The 20,344-nt window shown below is 44.9% G+C and overlaps 1 protein-coding gene across 3 annotated transcripts; it reads right to left on the bottom strand.

Annotated features, from left to right (window-relative positions):
- Nucleotides 1-69: 69 nt before the first annotated feature.
- On the bottom strand, nucleotides 70-18,181 carry ETHE1 (ETHE1 persulfide dioxygenase). Of its 3 annotated transcripts, none has more exons than XM_081516011.1 (7): nucleotides 18,027-18,181; nucleotides 17,427-17,571; nucleotides 17,106-17,254; nucleotides 2,578-2,707; nucleotides 1,059-1,148; nucleotides 567-683; nucleotides 70-283 (listed from the first exon to the last, which is right to left on the bottom strand). In XM_081516011.1, exons 1-7 carry the CDS (start codon nucleotides 18,105-18,107, stop codon nucleotides 231-233), a joined length of 765 nt encoding a protein of 254 aa, XP_081372137.1. In that variant the 5' UTR covers nucleotides 18,108-18,181; the 3' UTR covers nucleotides 70-230. The 3 variants fall into 3 exon arrangements, with proteins under 3 accessions (XP_081372137.1, XP_081372138.1, XP_081372139.1); XM_081516012.1 differs by having other exon boundaries at nucleotides 17,106-17,224; nucleotides 17,430-17,571; XM_081516013.1 differs by lacking the exons at nucleotides 17,106-17,254; nucleotides 17,427-17,571.
- Between the last annotated feature and the right edge of the window lie 2,163 nt (nucleotides 18,182-20,344).

Here is a 20,344-nt window from a genome sequence, read left to right as displayed (position 1 = left end):
GGGGCCAGAACTAACTGCAGGCACCTCAGCCCAGAAACCCACTGGTTCCCACAGAAAACAGAAGTCAGGTTCAGAGGGGAAAAAAAAAAAAGATTTTTATTTAAGAAGCTTGAGGGGGCTAGTAAGGGAGGGGAAGAGGAGAGAGGCCCCAGTGGTGGCACGGCTCCCCTCACCCCACCTAGTACATTCTTAACAGGCTTGAGTTGTGAGCGCCTGAGAGTCAGGGTCGGTCAGGAAGGGGGCGTCTGGATCCCACAGCGCATGTTAGCTGGAACAGCAATGTCTGAAACGAAGAAGCCAAGAGTGAAACAAAGGGACCCAAGCAGACCATCCGGCTTCCCCTCTGCCCCACTGGGGACCCAGACATCCTAATAGCTCTTCTTCTTTGAGAAACTAAGAGTCAAGACCCTCAGCACCTCTTCCCTTAGACCCAGGTGTCCAGACCCCCAGCTCCTTCCCTCAGATCCAGGAGTCCAGACCCCCAGCTCTCTCCTCCCTCAGACCCAGGTGTCCAGACCCCCAGCTCCTTCCCTCAGATCCAGGAGTCCAGATCCCCAGCCACTCACCTATCTGCTGAGGTTTAGGCAGGTTCAGTTTGTTCATGACCTTGACAAACTCCTCACAGCTGAGAGTGAGCCGAGGGTTCAGAGTCCGCTCCTCCTCCACAGTGGACACTGTGAGCCCTAATGGCCAAGGGGTGTGGGGAGGAATGTCAAATTGTCCAGTGCCTCTGGCCTCCCAGAACTACATTTCCCAGGAGGACTCAGGGTACCTTTCTGACCCAGGACTAACAGATTGCTTTCCCCCTAACCAATGGGCACTATGGGAAATGTAGTTTCCTAGTTCCTTCAGTTCTATAAGGAAGTCCCAAGAAAGCCTATGCCTTCCGGAATTCTAAGCATTATATTTTCTACATCTACCCTCAGCACTTGATCTTTTTGGCCAGAGAAATTCCTGGGAATTGTAGTCTGCAAGCCACAAGAGGATTACAGCATTTCAGTGCTCCCTCTCAAATGCTAAATTACAGAAATCCCACACCTCCTCCAGCAAGCCCTCACCATGGTAATCATGAGCAGGGTAGATCAAACAGTTTCCTGGAAGAGTGAAGATCTTTTCATGAACTGAGTGGTACAAGGTCTTAGCACAGCCTGGGGAAGGAAAAGTCAGAGGTCAGTGGAGCAACAGGTTGAGAGAAGCTCCCAAACCCCTTCCCTTCAGGAAAAAGACAGGAGGATAAAAATCACTGTAGCTAAACCTTCTCCCTCATTTTCTGCCAGTATGGCACCCCACTCCAGTACTCTTGCCTGGAAAATCCCATGGACGGAGGAGCCTGGTAGGCTACAGTCCATGGGGTCGCTAAGAGTCGGACACGACTGAGCGACTTCACTTTCACTTTTCCCTTTCATGCACTGGAGAAGGAAATGGCAATCCACTCCAGTATTCTTGCCTGGAGAATCCCAGGGACGGTGGAGCCTGATGGGCTACCGTCTATGGGGTCGCACAGAGTCGGACACAACTGAAGTGACTTAGCAGCAGCCGTGGGTAGAGGAGGAGACAGAAGGGAATTCTAGGCAAGTGGAACAGCACATGCAAAGACTTGAGGAATGGTAAGAATTCAGCATGACTGTAAAGAAGGTTGGGATAGGACCCTGAAGCATCAAGTCCCCTCACTCTGAGGATGCTAAGAAAGGATTCTGGGTGGGGAAAGTGGACTAGAAGGTAAGAAATTGAAGACATGAGGCCAAGGAGGAGGATAGAGCCATGGTTTTGACAAGAAGCTCTGAGTCCTGAGTTGGGACAGGGGCTAACCTCTCAGAATGTTCTGCCATCTTTTCTTTCAGCCTTTGATCTCATGACTGTGTTGGGGATGAATAAATGGAAGATTAGGAGCTTCAGAGAGAAAAAGAGCAAGATGGAAAGATAAGGAAAGAGGAAGCAAGAAGCAGCCTGGGGACATGGCTACCCACAGCCAGCTCACTAAGGCTGTCTCTTTTCTCTCATCCAGCCTCACCCTGCAAGGTAGCTGGATCCTCCCAATCTTGTGTCCACCCCATTCACACACATACTCAAAGGGCAGCTGAACCCTGACCCTGTGAAACTAAACACCCTTCCCACAGTGAAACTCCTTAATGTAATTGCCCCCAGCAGCTAAACCCCAATGTAACATCGTGCGCGCATGCTTAGTCACTCAGTTGTGTCCAACTCTGCAACCCCATGGACTGTAGCCTGTCAAGTTCCTCTGCCTATGGGATTTTTCAGGCAAGAATACTGGAGTGGATTGCAATTTCCTCCTCCAGGGGATCTTCCCGACTCAGGGATCAAACCAGCATCTCCTGAGTCTCCTGAATTGGCAGGAAGATTCTTTACTGCTGAGCCACCAGGGAAGCCCAATGTAACATCACCCCCTAGCAATTAAACCACTGAACCTAACCACCTCCTAGCAGCTAAACTCCTTGAGTCTAATCCTGATCCCCTAAAAATCTAACATTCGTTCATTCATTTTTACAATGGACACTTAAAATCCTGGCATTCACATAACCATACTAAAATCTTGGGTCAGGGAAAAGGGCCTGTGACCTTGCTGGAAGTCTGTCCGCCCACACCCTCGGATAAGGAGGGCGTCTCCAGTGAAGGCCATGCTGTGGTCATTCAGGACAAAGGTGACACAGCCAGGGGTGTGGCCAGGGCTGGCCCGGGTCTCCAAGGCCTGGCAGAGAAAGAAAGTACAGAGTTACCAATAAGCCTATGGTTTTACTCTCATGGTAAAACTGGCCTCAGATGCTCCCATCTCATCCCAGGGTCACATTTAGATAACCTTTTTTTGATTTAAAAAAAAAAAGTAAGTTAGATCCTAGACTCAAACGTCACTCCAGAGTAAACCCCCAATGAATTACAAAGTTAAAACAAGGAAATAAAATCATAAAACTAGAACGACAACAAACATACAAAGAAATAGTAGGTTGGCCAAGAAGTTCATTCATGAAGTTTTTAGCCAACCTGATACATGATCTCTGGTTAGAGAAGAACACTCATCTTAAAAGGTATAAATCATTAAGAGAAAGATCAGTGGTTTGAATTTTAATAAATCTGAGGTTTCAGAATGGCAACAACATCATAAACAAAATTTAAAGGAAATCAACACGCTGGCAAAATATTTTTATAGCACTTATATACCAGACAGTAGTCAAGATACTTTATGTGCAAATAGACCTTGCATATCAGTAAGAAAAAGATAAGCACACTAATAAATATGAAATACTAAACAGTCATTTAAAGTTATATCATTGAAATAAAATTTAATGATGCTATACACTAATATTTAATAGCATGAAAAGATGTTTAATAGCCAGTAAGTGCAAAAAAAACAGGCTACAAAGCAACTTATACAACATTTATTTTAAAAAAATTATTAATTAACTCAAAATATTTTTTTCTTTAGACTCCTCCTATATTATCTTTTTGTTTTGCAGTGAACATGCCATTTTGTAATCAAAAATAAAACACAAAATTCAGGATAAAATAAATAAACACTAAAAAAACCCAAAAATTCTAGAAGGAAATATAAAAGAATAGATCTATATTTATAGATATATTATGTTAATGTTTATATAACATTATGCATTATATATATATTATATTATATATAAAATCTTGAGGTAGAAAAGGTTTTTCTAAGCACAGTAGGAAATCCTGAGGCCACAAAGAAAAACAGGGACTGCATAGTTTAACTTCATTATAGAAAAGGACAAAATCATAGTGACAAAACAAAAAAACTCAGAGACAATATTAGCAGTATATACAAGAAAGTGTTATAAAACCAGAATATCTGAACAGCTCCTAAGCATCAATAAGAACCCCCAAAGAAAAGTGGCTAAATAAAAGAACAGGCAGTTCAGGGAAGAGGGAACAAACAGTCAAAAAATATCTGAAAACATGTTTGATCTCCCTTTAAAAAAGGGCAGGGAGAGAGAGATCCAAATTTTAAAACCTTTATTTTTCATTTATCAGATTGGCAACTGTTAGAGTTGCTCAGGGTGTTTGAGACAAACCCTTTCATCCTCTGGGTTGTGAGTACAACTCAGAATAGCCATTTCAGACAGCAGCTAAGCAGCATCTAGCAACATCTCAAATGCACATATTTTCTGACCTCTCAAAGCCACTACTAAGGCTCTACTGTTAAGAACAACCGACACATGAGCACAAAACCACCACCCAGGGAGCCCTGATTATCTAAATTCCCACACTCAGTTCAGCAAAGCAACTGTCAGAAAAAAAAAAACAAATTATTACCCCAGTGATCTAACAATCACTTATAAGATTAGTTTCCACTCACATATCACTCCTCCTCTCTTAATAGAGGCTCCTCCCACCAGTTAGCATCATTGTCCAGGACAGTCATCTGCTAATTATCAAAGGACACTATGTTCAGACTCTATATCCACACCCGATATCTGTTCTAACCTTCCCCACTCACAGATCTCCAGTTTGGTTTGGGGCATCAGTGTGCCCAGCAGAAGTACTTTCCCAGTCTCTCTGACAGCTTGGGTGGCCTCTGGCACAGTTCTCTGGCCAGTAAGATCTCAGCAAGTATCCTGACCAATTCCAGGAAAGCTTTTCCCTTCCTGATAAAAAGGAACTGGTACTTGCCCTTTCCACTTCATCTGGCTCTGAACACAAGATGTGATGGCTGGAGTTGCAGCAGCTATCTTGCAACCACGAAGGAAAAAAAGCCAAGATAATCAATCCCACAAATGATGGTGCTGCCAAATCAAAGAGTAACTACCTTCTTCAAAATTTCCTGTTGTAGGAAATAGTGAAACTGTTTGTTCAAGCCACTGTATGGGTTTTTCAGTTACTATCTGCCAAACACCTTCTTAGCTCATCTGCACTAGGGTATATGGGGAATGCAAAACAAGTGCAAATTGAAATCACAAATCTTTCAAAATCTTGTGGGAAAAATCACATCCTCTGGTTCCTCAAATTAATATTGCTTTTTGGTAGTGGAGGGATAATCTTTCACTTTTTATTTTGTATGTTTCCATACTCTCTGAATTTTTTAAACAAAAAGCATGGAAGTCTTTTGAACTAAAAAAGGGGATGGGTATTCAGGAGAAATGTTCAAAATATTTAACTTTGGTTATAACAAAGCTATGACAAACCTAGACAGTGTCTTAAAAAGCAAAGACATCATTCTGCTGACAAAGGTCCACATGGTCAAGGCTATGGTGTTTCCATTAATCATGTACAGATGTGGGAGCTGAACAATAAAGAAGGAAGAGCACCAAAGAATTGATGTTTTTGAGCTGTGGTGTTGGAGAAGACTCTTGAGAGTCCCTTGGAAAGCAAGGAGATCAAACCAGTCAATCTTAAAGGAAATCAACCCTGAATGCTCTTTGGAAGGTCTGATGCTGAAGCTGAAGTTCCAATACTTTGTCCACCTGATGCAAACAGCTGACTCATTTGAAAAGACCCTGATGCTGGGAAAGACTGAAGGCAGAAGGAGATGAGAGCAACAGAGGATGAGATAGTCAGATGGTGTCACTGATTCAATGGACATGAACTTGGGTAAACTCTGGAAGATGGTGAGGGACAGGGAAGCCTGGCATGCTGCAATCCATGGGGCCACGAAGAGTTGGACATAACTTGGCAACTGAACAACAACAACAACAAATAACATGGGTATTGGCCAATCAGAAGGGCATCGGTTGTAAACAACCAGTAATTAGAATATATAGGGGCTTCCCTGGTGCCTCAGCCATAACGAATCTGCCTGCAATGCAGGAGACTTGGGTTCAATCCCTGGGTCGGGAAGATTCCCTGGAGAAGGAAATGGCAACCCACTCCAGTACTCTTGCCTGGGAAACCCCATGGACAGAGGAGCCTGGCTGGGTCCACAGGGTTGCAAAAGAATCAGAGCAACTAAACCACAGTTAGAGCATATACGGTTGACCCTTGAATAACTCAGATTTGAACTGTGCAAGTCCATATATAGGAGGATTTTTTTTCAGTAGTAAATACGTTGGTACTACCCAATCTGGCTTAGTGAATCCATGGATGTGGAGAAAACACAGACAGAAGGACCGACTATATTAAGATATACCCTGATTTTTGACTGTGGGGAGGGTCAGTGCCCCTAACTCCCTGACTTGTTCAAGGGTCAACAGTATATGGCATATTAATTATGTGATGTGTATAAATTAAACAAAATTTTAATATACATTGAACACAATCCTGCTTGCCACAGGGATCAAAATCTCCTAGGCCCTTAATGACCAAGTTTGTGTCACAGGTGGCTTTGCTAATGGTCAGCCTTCCTATTCATCTTTCCCTTCTCTGGAATATCTAGAATTTACCATCTCTATCAACCCCCATAATCCTGCCCATCCTAGGCCTCACCTGCTTGGGCCAACCACCAGCCTCCTCCCTGGCCTACCAGCCTCCAATCTATCTCCTACATGACTTGAGGGAGATTTTCTGCCACCCAGACCCAATTTTGTTCCTCTCCGCTCAAAACCCTTCCTGGGGGAGGGGGGTTCAAGAGGGAGGGGACACATATATTCCTATGGCTGATTCATGTTGATATATGGCAGAAACCAATACCATATGTTAAAGCAATTATCCTCCAATTAAAAATAAATAATTGTTTTTCAATTCAACAATTAAAAAACAAAAAACCTTTCCCAGGCTCCCAGTGGCCCCAGGACAGAGTTCCAGCGCTTGAGCTCCTGCTCTGGTGCCTGCTCACGTTTCCAGTCCCGTATCCTATGACATCCTCCTTTCCCCGGCTACTTTGAACCCCAGAGTCATTTCCAGAAAACACCAGGCTTCGCCACACTTTTTTGCCCCTGCCATCCCCTCTTCTCCCATCAGTCTGGTCTACCTACTCTTTACGAGCCTGATTGACTCCTTTTCCTTTGTCAAGGCTCTCTTCTAAGGGCTTGACATGACTGAATTCATTCAGACCTCACAAGGTAAGTATCATTCCTGTCCCCACTCTACAGATGAGGAAACTGAGGCACGGGATGAGAATGAACAAACTACACATGACGATATGGATGAATCTCACAGACATAACCATGAGCAAAAACAAAAGACATAAAGAGTGAAGTGGAGAGGGGTGGGATACAGTGGGAAATCTCAGAGTGCCTGGTACAACAGGAAGGTAAGTGGTATTTCATGAAGCTGAGGTTTCAGTGCTGACCCCAGATATAAAATAACTTCTCTCTCAGTGAAAGTGCATGGATTAGTGGTTAAGAGCAATCCCTGGAGCCAGATGACATGGGCTCTAAATTTGGCTCTGCTATTACTAGCTGTGTGACCTTGGGCAAGCTATTTCACCTCTCTGGGCTTCTCTGCTCATTTGTAAAATGGGGATAATAATTGTCCCCACTTCATAGGGCTATTATAAAGATTAAATTATTTCACGTGTGTAAAGCATTTTAAAAATGCTCAGGAAATTCCCTGACAGTCCGGTGGTTAGGACTCCACACCCTCACTGCCGAGGGCCGGTGTTTGATCCCTGGTCAGGGAACTAATATCCCACAAGCCAAGTGGTACAGCCAAAAAATAAAAATGCCCAACATACAATGCTTTCTATATTATAAATAATAATAATGTTTTAAAATTCTAAAATACTGATCTAGTGGAACCACCAAGCCTCCTGGATTCAAATCCTGGCTCAGCCAACTTTCTCAGTATAAATTTTGGGCAAGTCACTTTTCCTCTCTGTACTCCCTTCTCTGTAAAATGGGAAAATACTTCTGATCTCACTACACGGATGTTGTTGTTTAGTCACAAAGTCGTGTCCGTCTCTTTGTGACCCCATGGACTGTAGCCCACCAGGCTCCTCTGTCCATGGGATTTCCCAGGCAAGAATACTGAAGTGGGTTGCCATTTCCTGCTCCAAGGGGATCTTCCCGACCCAGGGATCTAACTTGTGTCTCCTGCATTGCAGGCGGCTTCTTTATCCCTGAGCCATCAGGGAATCCCTACTATGTGGTTAAGAAGGTTTAATGAGATTTATCTGTCAGAAAAGACACAGCGGAGGGTCAAGAACCAGGTTCAGCCACAGTAATGCTTTGTCTGGACTGCTCAGTAGTTATTAAAATTCTGAATTTGCTGTTGACCCTTATCATTTGGAGGATTTCTCAAAAATGTACATTGGTAGCTTCTAATTTAAAAAAAAAAGACTGGGAGAAGGGCTTCCCTGGTGGCTCGGTGTTGAAGAATCCTCCTGCCAATGCAGGAGACATGAGTTCGATTCTTCATCCAGGAAGATCCCACATGCCATGGAGCCCTTGTGCCACAACTACTGAGCCTATCAGTCGCTCAGAGCCTGGGAGTCGCAACTATTGAGCCTATGTGCAGCGACTACTGAAACCCTCACGTCTAGAGCCCATGCGCTGCAAACAAGAGAAGCCACTGCAATGGGAAGCCCGAGCACTGAAACTAGATAGTGGCCCATGCAGCAACGAAGACCCAGCACAGCCAAAAATAAATCAACTTTTTAAAAAAGAAGCCTTGACAGTAGACAGACCACAGCCTGAAGCATGAATAATCAACTTGATTATGTAGTGGGTGTTCTCCATAAACAGAGCACACACCCCAACACTGGCCATGGCCCCACCTCTCCCTGCTTTCAGGAAGTTAATATATGATTCTGAAAGTCTTGTGAGCTACACACTGAGAAAATGTACTTAGCACAATGCTAAGTGAGAAACACTCGATCTTTATTAACTGTTTTTAAGTTATTCATTATTATTATCATCCAATAGGACTTCCTTGATGGCTCAGCTGGTAAAGAATCTGCCTGCAATGTGGGAGACCTGGGTTTGATCCCTGGGTTGGGAAGACCCCCTGGAGAAGGGAAAGGCTACCCACTCCAGTATTCTGGCCTGGAGAATTCCATGGACTGTATAGTCCATGGGGTCGCAAAGAGTCCAACACGACTGAGCGACTTTCACTTCACTTCATATCATCCAATACAGAAATAATCTGCATTTTACTTCAATTAATAGCAAGGGGAAGTTGTTGAAGAACAAGTTAAATGACACCAGGAAGAAACAACCGGACACACCCAGAAAGTGGATATTCTGCAAGACAACAGGCTGGGAGCTCCAAGAGTCAATGTCCTGGGCTTCTCTGGTGGTCTAGTGGTTAAGAACTCACCTGTCAATGCAGGGGATACAGGTTCGATCCCTGCCCTGAGGAGATTCCACATACCGAGGGCTAGTTAAGCCTGTGAACCACAATTACTGAGCCCAAACTCTAAAGCCCAAGATTCACAACTAGACAGTAGCCCCTGCTCACTGCAACTAGAGAAAGTCCACGCCCAGCAAGGAAGACCCATTGCAGCCAAAACTAATTAATCAATTTTTTTTTAAAAGTCAATGTCATGGGACAGAAAGGGTATTAAACTGTTCTAGGCTTGTTCAGTCACTTAGTCGTGTCCAACTCTTTGAGACCCCACGGACTGCAGCACACCAGGCTTCCCTGTCCTTCACTATCTCATCGAGTTTTCTCAAACTCATGTACATTGAGTTCTAGACTAAAAGAGACTAAATACACATATCAGCCAAATGCCATGTATGAACTTCAATTGGGTCCTATTTAATAAAAGAATAGCTATAAAAATGATGCTTTTGAACTGTGGTGTTAGAGAAGACTCTTGAGAGTCCCTTGGACTGCAAGGAGATCCAACCAGTCCATCCTAAACGAGATCGGTCCTGGGTGTTCATGGGAAGGACTGATGTTGAAGCTGAAACTCCAATACTTTGGCCACCTGCTGCAAAGAGCTGACTCATTTGAAAAGCCCCTGATGCTGGCAAAGATTGAGGGCAGGAGGAGAAGGGGACAACAGAGGGCGGGATAGTTGGATGGCATCACCGACTCAATGGACATGGGTTTGGGTGGACTCTGGGAGTTGGTGATGGACAGGGAGGCCTGGCGTGCTGCAGTTCATGGGGTTGCAAAGAGTCAGACATGACTGAACGACTGAACTGAACTGATAAAAACAATTCCTGAGAAACTGGGGAAATTTGAACATGGGCTAGATTTCAGAACTATTTAAGAATTATTGTCTATGTTGTTAGACATGACAAAGGTTTTTTTAAAAAGAATGGTTCTTAAGGTGGTGTCGTAGAGGGAATCCTCAGGGTCTGCAAGATCAAAACTATTAAACTACTTTCATAATGGTGTGAAGAGGTCTTCTGTCCTTTTTCACTCCCATGAGAGTTCAGTGGAGTTTTCCAGAAGCTACATGACTTGTGATGATGTCATCACTCTGACAGCTGGGTGCTTGTATATTCTTGTATTTTTAAAAAAGGCTCAGTTTCAACTTCTGATATAGTAAATGCTTTTTGCACATCAGAATACTTATGTTTTCTTTTTAAAACTGAGATATGATTGACATATAACCAATACAGTAAATATTAACAGACAGGATCCAGGTAAACACGAGCTTTTTAGGGCCCTCCATAAACCCCATGAACTGTAGCCCACCAGTCTCCTCTGTCCATGAGAGATTTCCCAGGGAAGAATACTGGAGTGTGTAGCCATTCCCTTCTCCAGGGGATCTTCCCAACCTAGGGATAAAACCCCTATCTCCCACAATGCAGGCAGATTTTTTACCATGTGAGCCACCAGGGAGGCCCTTTATAACTTTTAAGAGGGTTAAGGAATCCTCAGATCAAAACGTTTGAATTTGAGAACCGCTGATATAAGAAAACAATCTTAGAAGTCTTTAGGCAGGGGAAAGTCTGCAACTTAGCTTTTGACTACAAAAGGAGGAAAAAAGTATTAATATATACACAAGAGAGAGAAATAAAGCAAACATAGTAAAAATGTCAGCAACCGGTAAACATCAGAGAAAAGGTATGAGACTATTAACTGTACTATTCTTTTGATTTACTACAGTTTTGAAAATACTAAAAATAAAAAGTTGTGGGTGGGGGCAGCTAACATGGTGACCTAGCCCAGCCTCGCCTGTTCCTGAAACCTGAGTAATCCTCTGCAGGGATTCTGTGGGACCTGCCTAACCCCACATTCTTTTCAAAAATTTATTCTTCCCGTTCATGATGCATCAAGGGTGTAATACAGCTCCACAGCTGCCCTTTCGCCTATTTCCTGCAGAAGTGTGCGTGCTAAATTGGCTACAGTCAAGTCTGACTCTTTGCAACCCTATGGACTGCAGCTGCCAGGCTCCTCTGTCCATGGGATTCTCCAGGCAAGAAAACTGGAGTGGGTTGCCATGCCCTTCTCCACCCAGGGATCGAACACACATCTCTTATGCCTCCAGCACTGGCAGGCAGGTTCTTTACCATTGTGCCACCAACTGCCTGTTATGACCTAGCCTCTGAAGTCAGGCAGGATCACACCTGGGAAGCCTTTCCTGCAGATGTGGTGGCTTACAAAACCTGCTCCCATCAGCGAAACTCAACACAAGAGATGCACGCAAGCACGAGGCGCCTTCGCCTGGCAGTTCCCATGGCCTGCACTGCCCCCTGGTGGCAGGTAAGCGCTAGCCTTTTTCCCCTTGGTTCCCAAGTTCATTTCTCTGCTCCGTTATTTAAAAAGCACTTGGTCATGGTATAACCAACTGCTGATTCTATACCTGCTAAACTTGAAGATCTAAAGTGTCATTCTCCATTGTAGCTAAGTACTCTGAAGTTTCATCAGCTAAACTTTCTTTCTTTTGCGAAAAAAATTAAGTTTATTTGTTCTGCTTAGGGGACCAGGTACTTAAAAATGCATCAAAAAATAAGATGGACCCTGTGTTGTACACATGAAACTAACAAGATACTGTAAACCAACTATACTTCAATTTTAAAAAATAAGATGAAGTGATGGATAGATAGAGGTGTATGCTGTAAATGTTTTTCCAACTTTTGTGTATGCTGCAAGTTTTTCATAAAAATGTTGGTGGGGGGGGGGTTAGACTTGTTCTGAGGCTTCCTGGTACCTCAGCCGGTAAAGAACCTACCTGCAATACAGGAGACCCCGGTTGGATACCTGAGTTGGGAAGATCCCCTGGAGAATCCCCTGGAGAATACCCACTCCAGTACTGGGCTTCCCTGATGGCTCAGATGGTAAAGAACCTGCCTGCAATGAGGGAGGCCTGGGTTTGATCCCTGGGTTGGGAAGTTCCCCTGGAGGAGGGCATGGCAACCCACTGAAGTATTCTTACCTGGAGAATTCCATGGACAGAGGAGCCTGGCGGGGTACAGTCCATGAGATCGCAGAGTCGGACCCGACTAAGCAACTAAGCACAGCACAGCACACAGACTTGTTCTACAATATTTCATTCCAAATAGGAAGAACCACTGAAATCCTCAGCACAGCACAGCACACAGACTTGTTCTACAATATTTCATTCCAAATAGGAAGAACCACTGAAATCCTCAGGTGGGCCAAATGAGAATCACCTGTGAGGTTTTAAAATATACTGGTTTCTGGTGTCTGCCTCAAACAATTTAATCAGAACCTCTTAAGTGGGGACCTGAGGATTAGTATCTTGAGCAGCACCCTTTGCATCAATATGTGAAAGTCGCTCAGGCGTGTCTGACTCTTTTTGACCCCATGGACTTCTTCAGGCCAGAATACTGGAGTGGGTAGCCTTTCCCTTCTCCAGGGAATCTTCCCAACTCAGGGATTGAACCCAGGTCTCCCACATTGCAGGCAGATTCTTTACCAGCTGAGCCACCAGGAAAGCCTAAGAATACTGGAGTGGGTAGCCTACCCCTTCTCCAGCAGATCTTCCTGACCCAGGAATCAGACCGGGGTCTCCTGCATTGCAGGCGGACTCTTTACCAACTGAGCTATCAAGGAAGCTACATCAATATATGTAACAGGAAAGACTAACTTTCGGAATCTGCCTCCCCTCATGGGAGCTGCTGGAAGGTTTAAGTCTCAGTCATTGCTTAATAAAACAGAAAGTCCATTCTACAATGAAACCATCCAAATGGGGCCCACTGTGAATATAAAATCTACAGCCAATTCAAAAAACTGGTGGTTTCTACCAAAGTTAAATATGTGTCAGTTCTAAGACCCAGCAAGTCCATTCCCTGGAATTGAGGGTAATGCCCACCATTACTATTGAGGGTGATATTCAAGAATCTTCAAAGCAGTATTATACATAATAGGCCAAAACTGAAATCAACCATCAAAAGGATAATAGATATAAACTGTCATCAGTTCACGTGATAAAATGCTCTACAGCAGGGGCTGGCAAACTATGCACCATGTTTGGCCTGCCACCTGCTTTTATAAGCCCTGGGAACTAAGAATCATTTTTCTTTTTCATAGTTGAAAAAAAAGAAATCAAAATAAGAATGGCTTTTCATGACACTTGGAACTTATTGAAATCAAATTTTCAGGGGCCATAAATAAGGTTTTAGTGGAGCCCGGCTGTGCCTATTCATTCATGCCTGCACTGTCTATGACTGCTTTCACGGCAGCAGGAGAATTAAGTAGTTACAACAGGGATCATGTGCCCTGCAAAACCAAAAAGTTTTACTATCTGGTTTTGGGCAGAAAAAGTGTGCCAGCTACTGTTATACAACACAAAAGGAAAGAACTACAGTTATATCGAAGGATATGTAGAGTGAAGGAAACAGATACAAAAGGGTACACACGGATCCCTGTTTATCAAGTCCAGAACAGACAGAACTAGTCTGATTAAATAAGTCAGAATGGTCCCTTCATGTGACTGTCAATGGCCAGGAAGGGGGACATGGAAGACTTTTGGGCCAGTGGGCATAATTTGGATCTGGGCGGTGGATACTCCAGTATAGACATATGTAAAAAATTACTAGGCTGCACGTGTATAATATGAGCCCTTGCTACTATAATATGCATGCTACAATTAAAAGTTTTAAAGTGAAGGGGAGGGAAGAGGGAGGGGAGGAAAAGTGCCAATCTCCAAAGGTTTATAAAGAACTCAGATGAAAACCAAATAAAAATGCTGAATAATCATAAAGACAGATAATAAAAAGTATTGGCGAGGACGTGGAGGAACTGCAACCTTCACACAGGTGATGGCCACATAAGATGGTGCAGCCAGGACTCCCCTGGTGGTCCAGTGGTTAAGAATCTGCCTGCCAATGCTGAGCATGTGGGTTTGATCCCTGGTCAGGGAACTAAGCTCCCATAGGCCTCAGGGCAGCTACGCTCGTGTGCCACCACAACCGAGCCTGCGAGCTCCAGAGCACACACGCCACACCTAGACAGAAGCATGGGGGCCATAATGAAAGATCCCACATGCCTCAACTAAGATCCAACACAGCCATCTGGTAGCCCAGATGGCAAAGAATCTGCCTGCAACGCAGGAGACCCAGGTTCAGTCCCTGGGTTGGGAAGATCCCCTGGAGAAGGGAATGGCAACCCACTCTAGTATTCTTGCCTGAAGAATTCCATGGCCAGAGGAGCTGGGTGGGCTACGCAGTCCATGGGGTCGCAGAGTTGGACATGACTGAGCAACTAACACACACACACATTTTTTTAAAAGATAAATTTGAAAAAAGTAAAATTGTGTAGACACTTTGGGTAACAGTTTTTTTTTTTGGCTGCACTGGATTTTGGTTGAGGCATGTGAACTCTTAGTTACAGCACGTGGGATTTAGACCCCTGACTAGGGATCGAAACTGTGCCCTCTGCATTGGGAATGCAGAGTCTTAGCCAGTGGACCACCAGGGAAGCTCTGAGTAACAGTTTCTTATAACAATTTCTCAAACTGTTAAACAGAGTTAGCATATGATCCAGCAATTCCATCCCATGTATACACCCAACAGAGATGAAAACATACACACACACAAAACTTGTACATGAATATTCATAGCAGCATTATTCATAATACCCTCAAAGTGGAAGCGGTTTAACTGTCCATCGACTGACGAATAAATAAAATGCGATATATCCATACAATGGTATATTATTCAGTAACAAAAAGAAATGAAACACTGTACACATGTTACAACATGGATGAACCTTGAAAAATTATGGTAAGTGTTACAGTCACAAAGACCACATATTTTATGATACCATTTCTATGAAATATCCAGAATAAGCAAATCTATAGAGATGGAAAGCAGATTAGGGGTTGCCTACAGCGTGGGAGTGAAAGAAGGTCACACTGAGGTGACAGCTAAGGGGTGTAGGATCTTCTTTCTGGAGTGATGAAAATATTCTAAAATGAATTGTGGTGAAGGATGTGCAACTCCGAATATTCTAAGTCACTGAATATGTATTTTAAATGGGTGAACTGGATGGTATGTGAACTGTATCAATAAAGCTGTTTAAAAAAACCAAGCACTGAGCGTTCCCTGGTGGCCCAGTGGTTTGGACTCCACGCTTCCACTGCTGTGAAAAGGGAAAGTGAAAGCGACTCAGTCATGTCCGATTCTTTGTGACCCCATGGGACTATACAGTCCCATGGAATTCTCCAGGTCAGAATACTGGAGTGGGTAGCCTTTCCCTTCTCCTGGGAATCTTCCCAACTCAGGGATTGAACCCAGGTCTCCTGCATTTCAGGCAGGTTCTGTACCAGCTGAGCCACAAGTCAAGCCCAGCGCTGTGGCCCCGGTTTAATCCCTGATCAGGGAACTAAGATCTTGCAAGCTAGTCCACACAACCAAAAAAAGAAAAGCACTAAAGCTATCTTCCATAGCTAAACCCTTCCACACTGAGTCACTGAAAACATCACTCATCCAATATAGCAAAGGGCTCACCTTGACACATAACTCCAACTGTTTCTAACACCTCTAATGCTTGTTAGCACCTGCCTATTAAATACAGTGTACATAAATGTCCAATGCATTTTCTTTTTACTTCCTTCCAGGAAAAGACTTGAAATAAAGAGGCTGTAACCAGTGGAGCTAAACCCTCTGATCCCAGATTAGGAGTCTTGGATTAACTACTATATAGAAAATAGATTACCAACCAAGACCTACTGTATAGCGCAGGGAACCCTACTCAATATTTTGTCATAACTCGATAAGGGAAAAGAATCTGAATAAGAATGGGTAACTGAATCTCACTTTGCTGTACACCTGAAACTAACACAACACTGTAAATCAACTAAACGCCAATATAAAATAAAAATTAAATTTAAAAAGTAATAATAAACCCTCCGATCCCACACACAAACCTCATTTCCTCAAAGTGCTCTGACTCAGATAAACTGATCTCATTTAGCAAAACCTGGAGGCAAAGTCCTCACTCTGTCACCTAACAGTCTGTCTACAAAGCCAGCCAAACTCTTCAGTCTTTAGCAACTCTGATCAGAAAAGAGTTCTGCCAGCTGTTTCCCCTTCCCCCTGAGGGCAACTCCCCCTAGTACCCCCCTCACCCACCATATTGCCCTGGGTTAAAATTCTGGCCAGAACCCTGCTGATTTTGCAGGTAGCAAAGAAAGGAGGTAGGAACCTTCAGATCACTGTTGTGTGAGGCAATAGTGGGGCTGGAGTTAGGGTGAGGCAAGCAGGCTCCTATGGGGCACAACATTTAAGGAGGCACCCACTCGTAGGTGCCAGCCCTGTCGTTGCACAACCGTGAGAGTAAGCGCCTCCTTAAGTGTTGCACCGGAGGCACCTCTCTTGCCTCAACCTACTTAGTCCTTGCTCTGGGCTACTGGATGCACTTTCTTCCATCAGTGATTCTAGGAAGACAGGGCTGGGTCTCTCCCTTAACGGTGACCTTGAAATTCCAGCTCCCCGTCAAATATTATGAAACTCCAAGGCCAAACTCTGGGAGTTGGCGATGGATAGGGAGGCCTGGCGTACTGCAGTCCATGGCGTCGCAGAGAGTTGGACACGACTGAGTGACTGAACTGAACTGAAGGCCAAAGGAGTTGCCTCAAGGTTACAGGAAACTCATTAAGTGTTGTTGACTTAAGGGGCTCAGTCAGAGACACACCTGCCAGAGACTCCTGGCCCACTTTTCCACTTGGGTTTATGGTGCCCTCCTCCCAGAGACAGAAACTCAGGGATCAGGAACTCAGGCCTGGCGGCCCCTCCTACCCCAGGTCTCAGAAGCCCAGGCCTCCATCCTCCCCTTCCCTTTAGCCCAAGAAGTCCAGGCCACCTCCCTCTTAGACCCAGCATCCAACTCACGAAGCGCCCGAACTGGATGGAGTCTCCATCCTCAATGTGCCAGTCAGCCTGGGCCCCGCTAAGGCGGGAGATGACAGACTGGCAGCCGGGAAGCAGGGACCGGAGGAGCCCGGAGCCGGTAATGTGGTCCGCATGGCAGTGGGTATTCACTGGGAGAGAGAGGAGGGCCAGGTCCGGGAGGGCACAGAGAGGACCCGGGAGCCCCAGCCCCCAGCCTCCTACCCCGTCCCCGCCCGCCCTGAGACCCAGGAGTCCGGGTTTCCGGCTTCCAGCTCCAAGCTACGGCCCCGCGCCCTCAGGCCCCAGGAGCTCCACACTGACCCGCATACAGCAGCCGCAGCCCCAGCTCCTTGACCAACTGGGCATCTCGTTGCGCTGTCTCCAGAACCGGGTCGATCAGAACCGCCTCTCGGGACTCTCGGTCCCCCAGAAGATACGTGTAGGTGCAGCTCTTAGGCTCAAACATCTGGGAAGCGGGGGCGGGTACAGCTGAGAGTGCAGAACCGGACTTCCACTCATTGCAGACCCAGGAGTCCAGGCCTCAACTCGATTGTCTTTCTAAGATCCCGGCCCAGAAACTCCAGACTCGTTTTACTCCAGGAGTCAGGAGTCTGGGACCCCTGCACGTTACTCTGTCTAAACCAATGAATCCCAACATCCATCAGTCCCCAAATCTGGGTCCCCATCACCCATTCTGAAATGGAAGCAGGATTCCGGCCCCAACCCCGGGGGATTCCAGAACCACCATTGACCCCCACCCCCACCCCCTTTAAAGGACGCAAGAGTCTAGCCCCACACCGTTTCCTCAAAGATCCAGGATTAGGGCCAGGGTATCTCTCCGGATTTAAAGGACCCAGGAGTTCCGCCCTTGCACCCGCTCAGGACCCAGTAATCTCGCTCCCGGGTCCAGCCACAGCGAACCTGCCGTAGGAGCACGGGGGCTCCAGACCCTGTGTGTTGACTGAGCCGCCGGCCGGCGACCCTCAGTGCAGACCCCGCCATCGTGCCCGAGGCAGAATGGGGACAGAGCGGAGGACGAATGCCCGCGGAAGCCCGGTGCTCCGCTGGCTGACCCCGGAGGGGCAGGGCGGGGGCGGGGCCCGCCTTAAAGGAGCCGCGACTGCCCGGGACCGGGGGCGGGGCTGAGCAGAGCGAGGCTGGCGAGTTTGGAAAGACTGAAAACAGGAGACAGTAAGACCCAGAGAAACAAAGAACAGTCACCTCACATTGGCCTTAATGGCCATCATCAAAAAGTCTATGAACAATAAATGATAGAGAAGGTGGGGAGAAAAGGGAACCCTCCTACACTGTTGGAAGAGTTAGAACCACTATGTGGAGAACAGGATAAAGGTTCCTTAAAAAAAAAAAAGTCTGCCTACAGTGCGGGAGACCTGGATTCGATCCCTGGGTTGGGAAGATCCCCTGGAGAAGGAAATGGCAACCCACTCCAGTACTCTTGCATGGAAAATCCCGTGGACCGAGGAGCCTGGTAGGCTACAGTCCATGGGGTCACAAAGAGTCGGACACGACTGAGCGACTTCACTTCACTTCTTCACTTCAAAAAAATAAATAAACAAAAATAGAACCGCCATATGATCCAGCAGTCCCCCTCCGGGGGCATATATCCAGAGAAAACCACAATTTGAAAAGATATATGCACTCCGATGTACACTGCAGCACTATTTACAACAACCAAGACAGGAAGTAATCTAAACGTCCATCAGCTGGGGGAATGGATAAAGAAAATGTGGTACATAAATAAAATGGAATATAACTCAACCATAAAAAATGAAATAATGCAGTTTGCAGCAACATGAATAGACCTAGAGATTATCGTACTACATGAAGTCAGAGAGAAAGACAAATATCACGTGCTATCACTTATATGTGGAATCTTTAAAAATGATACAAATGGGGACTTCCCTGCTGGTCCAGTGGTTAAGACTTGACCTTCCAATGCAGTGGGTGCGAGTTGGATCCCTGCTTAGGTAGCTAAGATCCCACATGCCTCATGGCGGAAAGAACAGAACATGAAACAACAGAAGCAATATTGTAACAAATTCAATACAGACTTAAAAAATGATACAAATGAACTTATTTACAAAACAGAAACAGACTCACAGACTTTGAAAACAAATGTATGCTTACCAAAGGGGAAAGGTTGAGGGGAGGGATAAATTAGGGATTAACATACACACACTACTACATATAAACATATAAAAGAGATAAACAACAAGGTCCTACTGTATAGCACAGGGAACTCTATTCAATATTCTGTAATAACCTATATAAGAGAAGAATCTGAAAAGAATGGATGTGTATATACGTATAAATGAATCACTTTGCTGTGCACCTGCCACTAACACAACATTGTAAATCAACTATACTCCAATATAAAATAAAAATTAAATTTAATTTTTTAAAAAATCAGAAAAACAAAACACAGGGAGATACTCAAAGGTCAAGGGAAATACACTGGGAGAAGCACAGACTTCTTTCTCTGGAGAAGTAGAGATCCAATAAGAGACCCCAATACACTCATAGCTCTGGGGCCATTTTATAGGAAAACCAGGCGGTTAGACACTCATTTTTAGAAGAAAAAAAAAATGTTTGGTTCAATGTCATTAGTGTCCTGAGGGGCTGTTGGGTGGGTGCCTGGTTCCAGAACAACATATTATCTAATTAAAGTTTATTTAAAATTCGCTTAAGTATTTTATCAGGAATGCTTCTCTCTTCCCAGGAAAAAATCATTTTAAAAATAATTTTCCAGAATTCCCTGGCCGTTCAGTGGTTAAGACTTGGCACTTTCACTACTGACAGGTCGAAGATCCCAAAAGCCATTAGGTGCAGCTAAATAAACAAACAACTGTTTGCTAAGTTTCTTCAGTCATGTCTGACTCTTTCCAACTCTATGGACTGGCTCCTCTGTCCATGGGATACTCCAGGCAAGAATACTGGAGTGGGTTGCCATTTCCTTCTCTTGGGGATCTTCCCCACCCAAGGATCAAATCCTCATCTCTTAATCTCCTGCATTGGCAGGCAGGTTCTTTACCACTAGTGCCACCTGGAAAGCTCCAAATAAATAAATAATTTTCCATGATGCCTTGCAAAATCGGGTTGGGAATCATTTGGCTTCTTTTGGAATGTGAACCTCTAAAAATGGCTTTTGTTCATTTACACCAAAGACCTAGAGTTGAAACACGTCTTGTCATGGGAAGTCTGAAAGTTTGCTCTTTGGA

This window comes from Giraffa tippelskirchi, chromosome 7 (genome assembly GCF_054371585.1).
Source record: "Giraffa tippelskirchi isolate mGirTip1 chromosome 7, T2T-mGirTip1v1.2.pri, whole genome shotgun sequence".
NCBI lineage: Eukaryota > Metazoa > Chordata > Mammalia > Artiodactyla > Giraffidae > Giraffa > Giraffa tippelskirchi.
Note: the sequence above shows the minus strand (reverse complement) of the source record. Positions and strands in the feature narration are given on the sequence as shown.

Bases quoted from the DNA above. Each gene is read 5' to 3' on its own strand.
- ETHE1 (XM_081516011.1), bottom strand. From the start codon at position 18,107: ATGGCGGGGTCTGCACTGAGGGTCGCCGGCCGGCGGCTCAGTCAACAC. The intron at 2,708-17,105 runs GTGAGTTGGATG...TTTCTCTGCCAG, and splicing joins CCATCCAGTTCGGGCGCTTC to GCCTTGGAGACCCGGGCCAG. The intron at 1,149-2,577 runs GTCACAGGCCCT...TTCCTTCCCCAG, and splicing joins GCGGACAGACTTCCAGCAAG to GCTGTGCTAAGACCTTGTAC.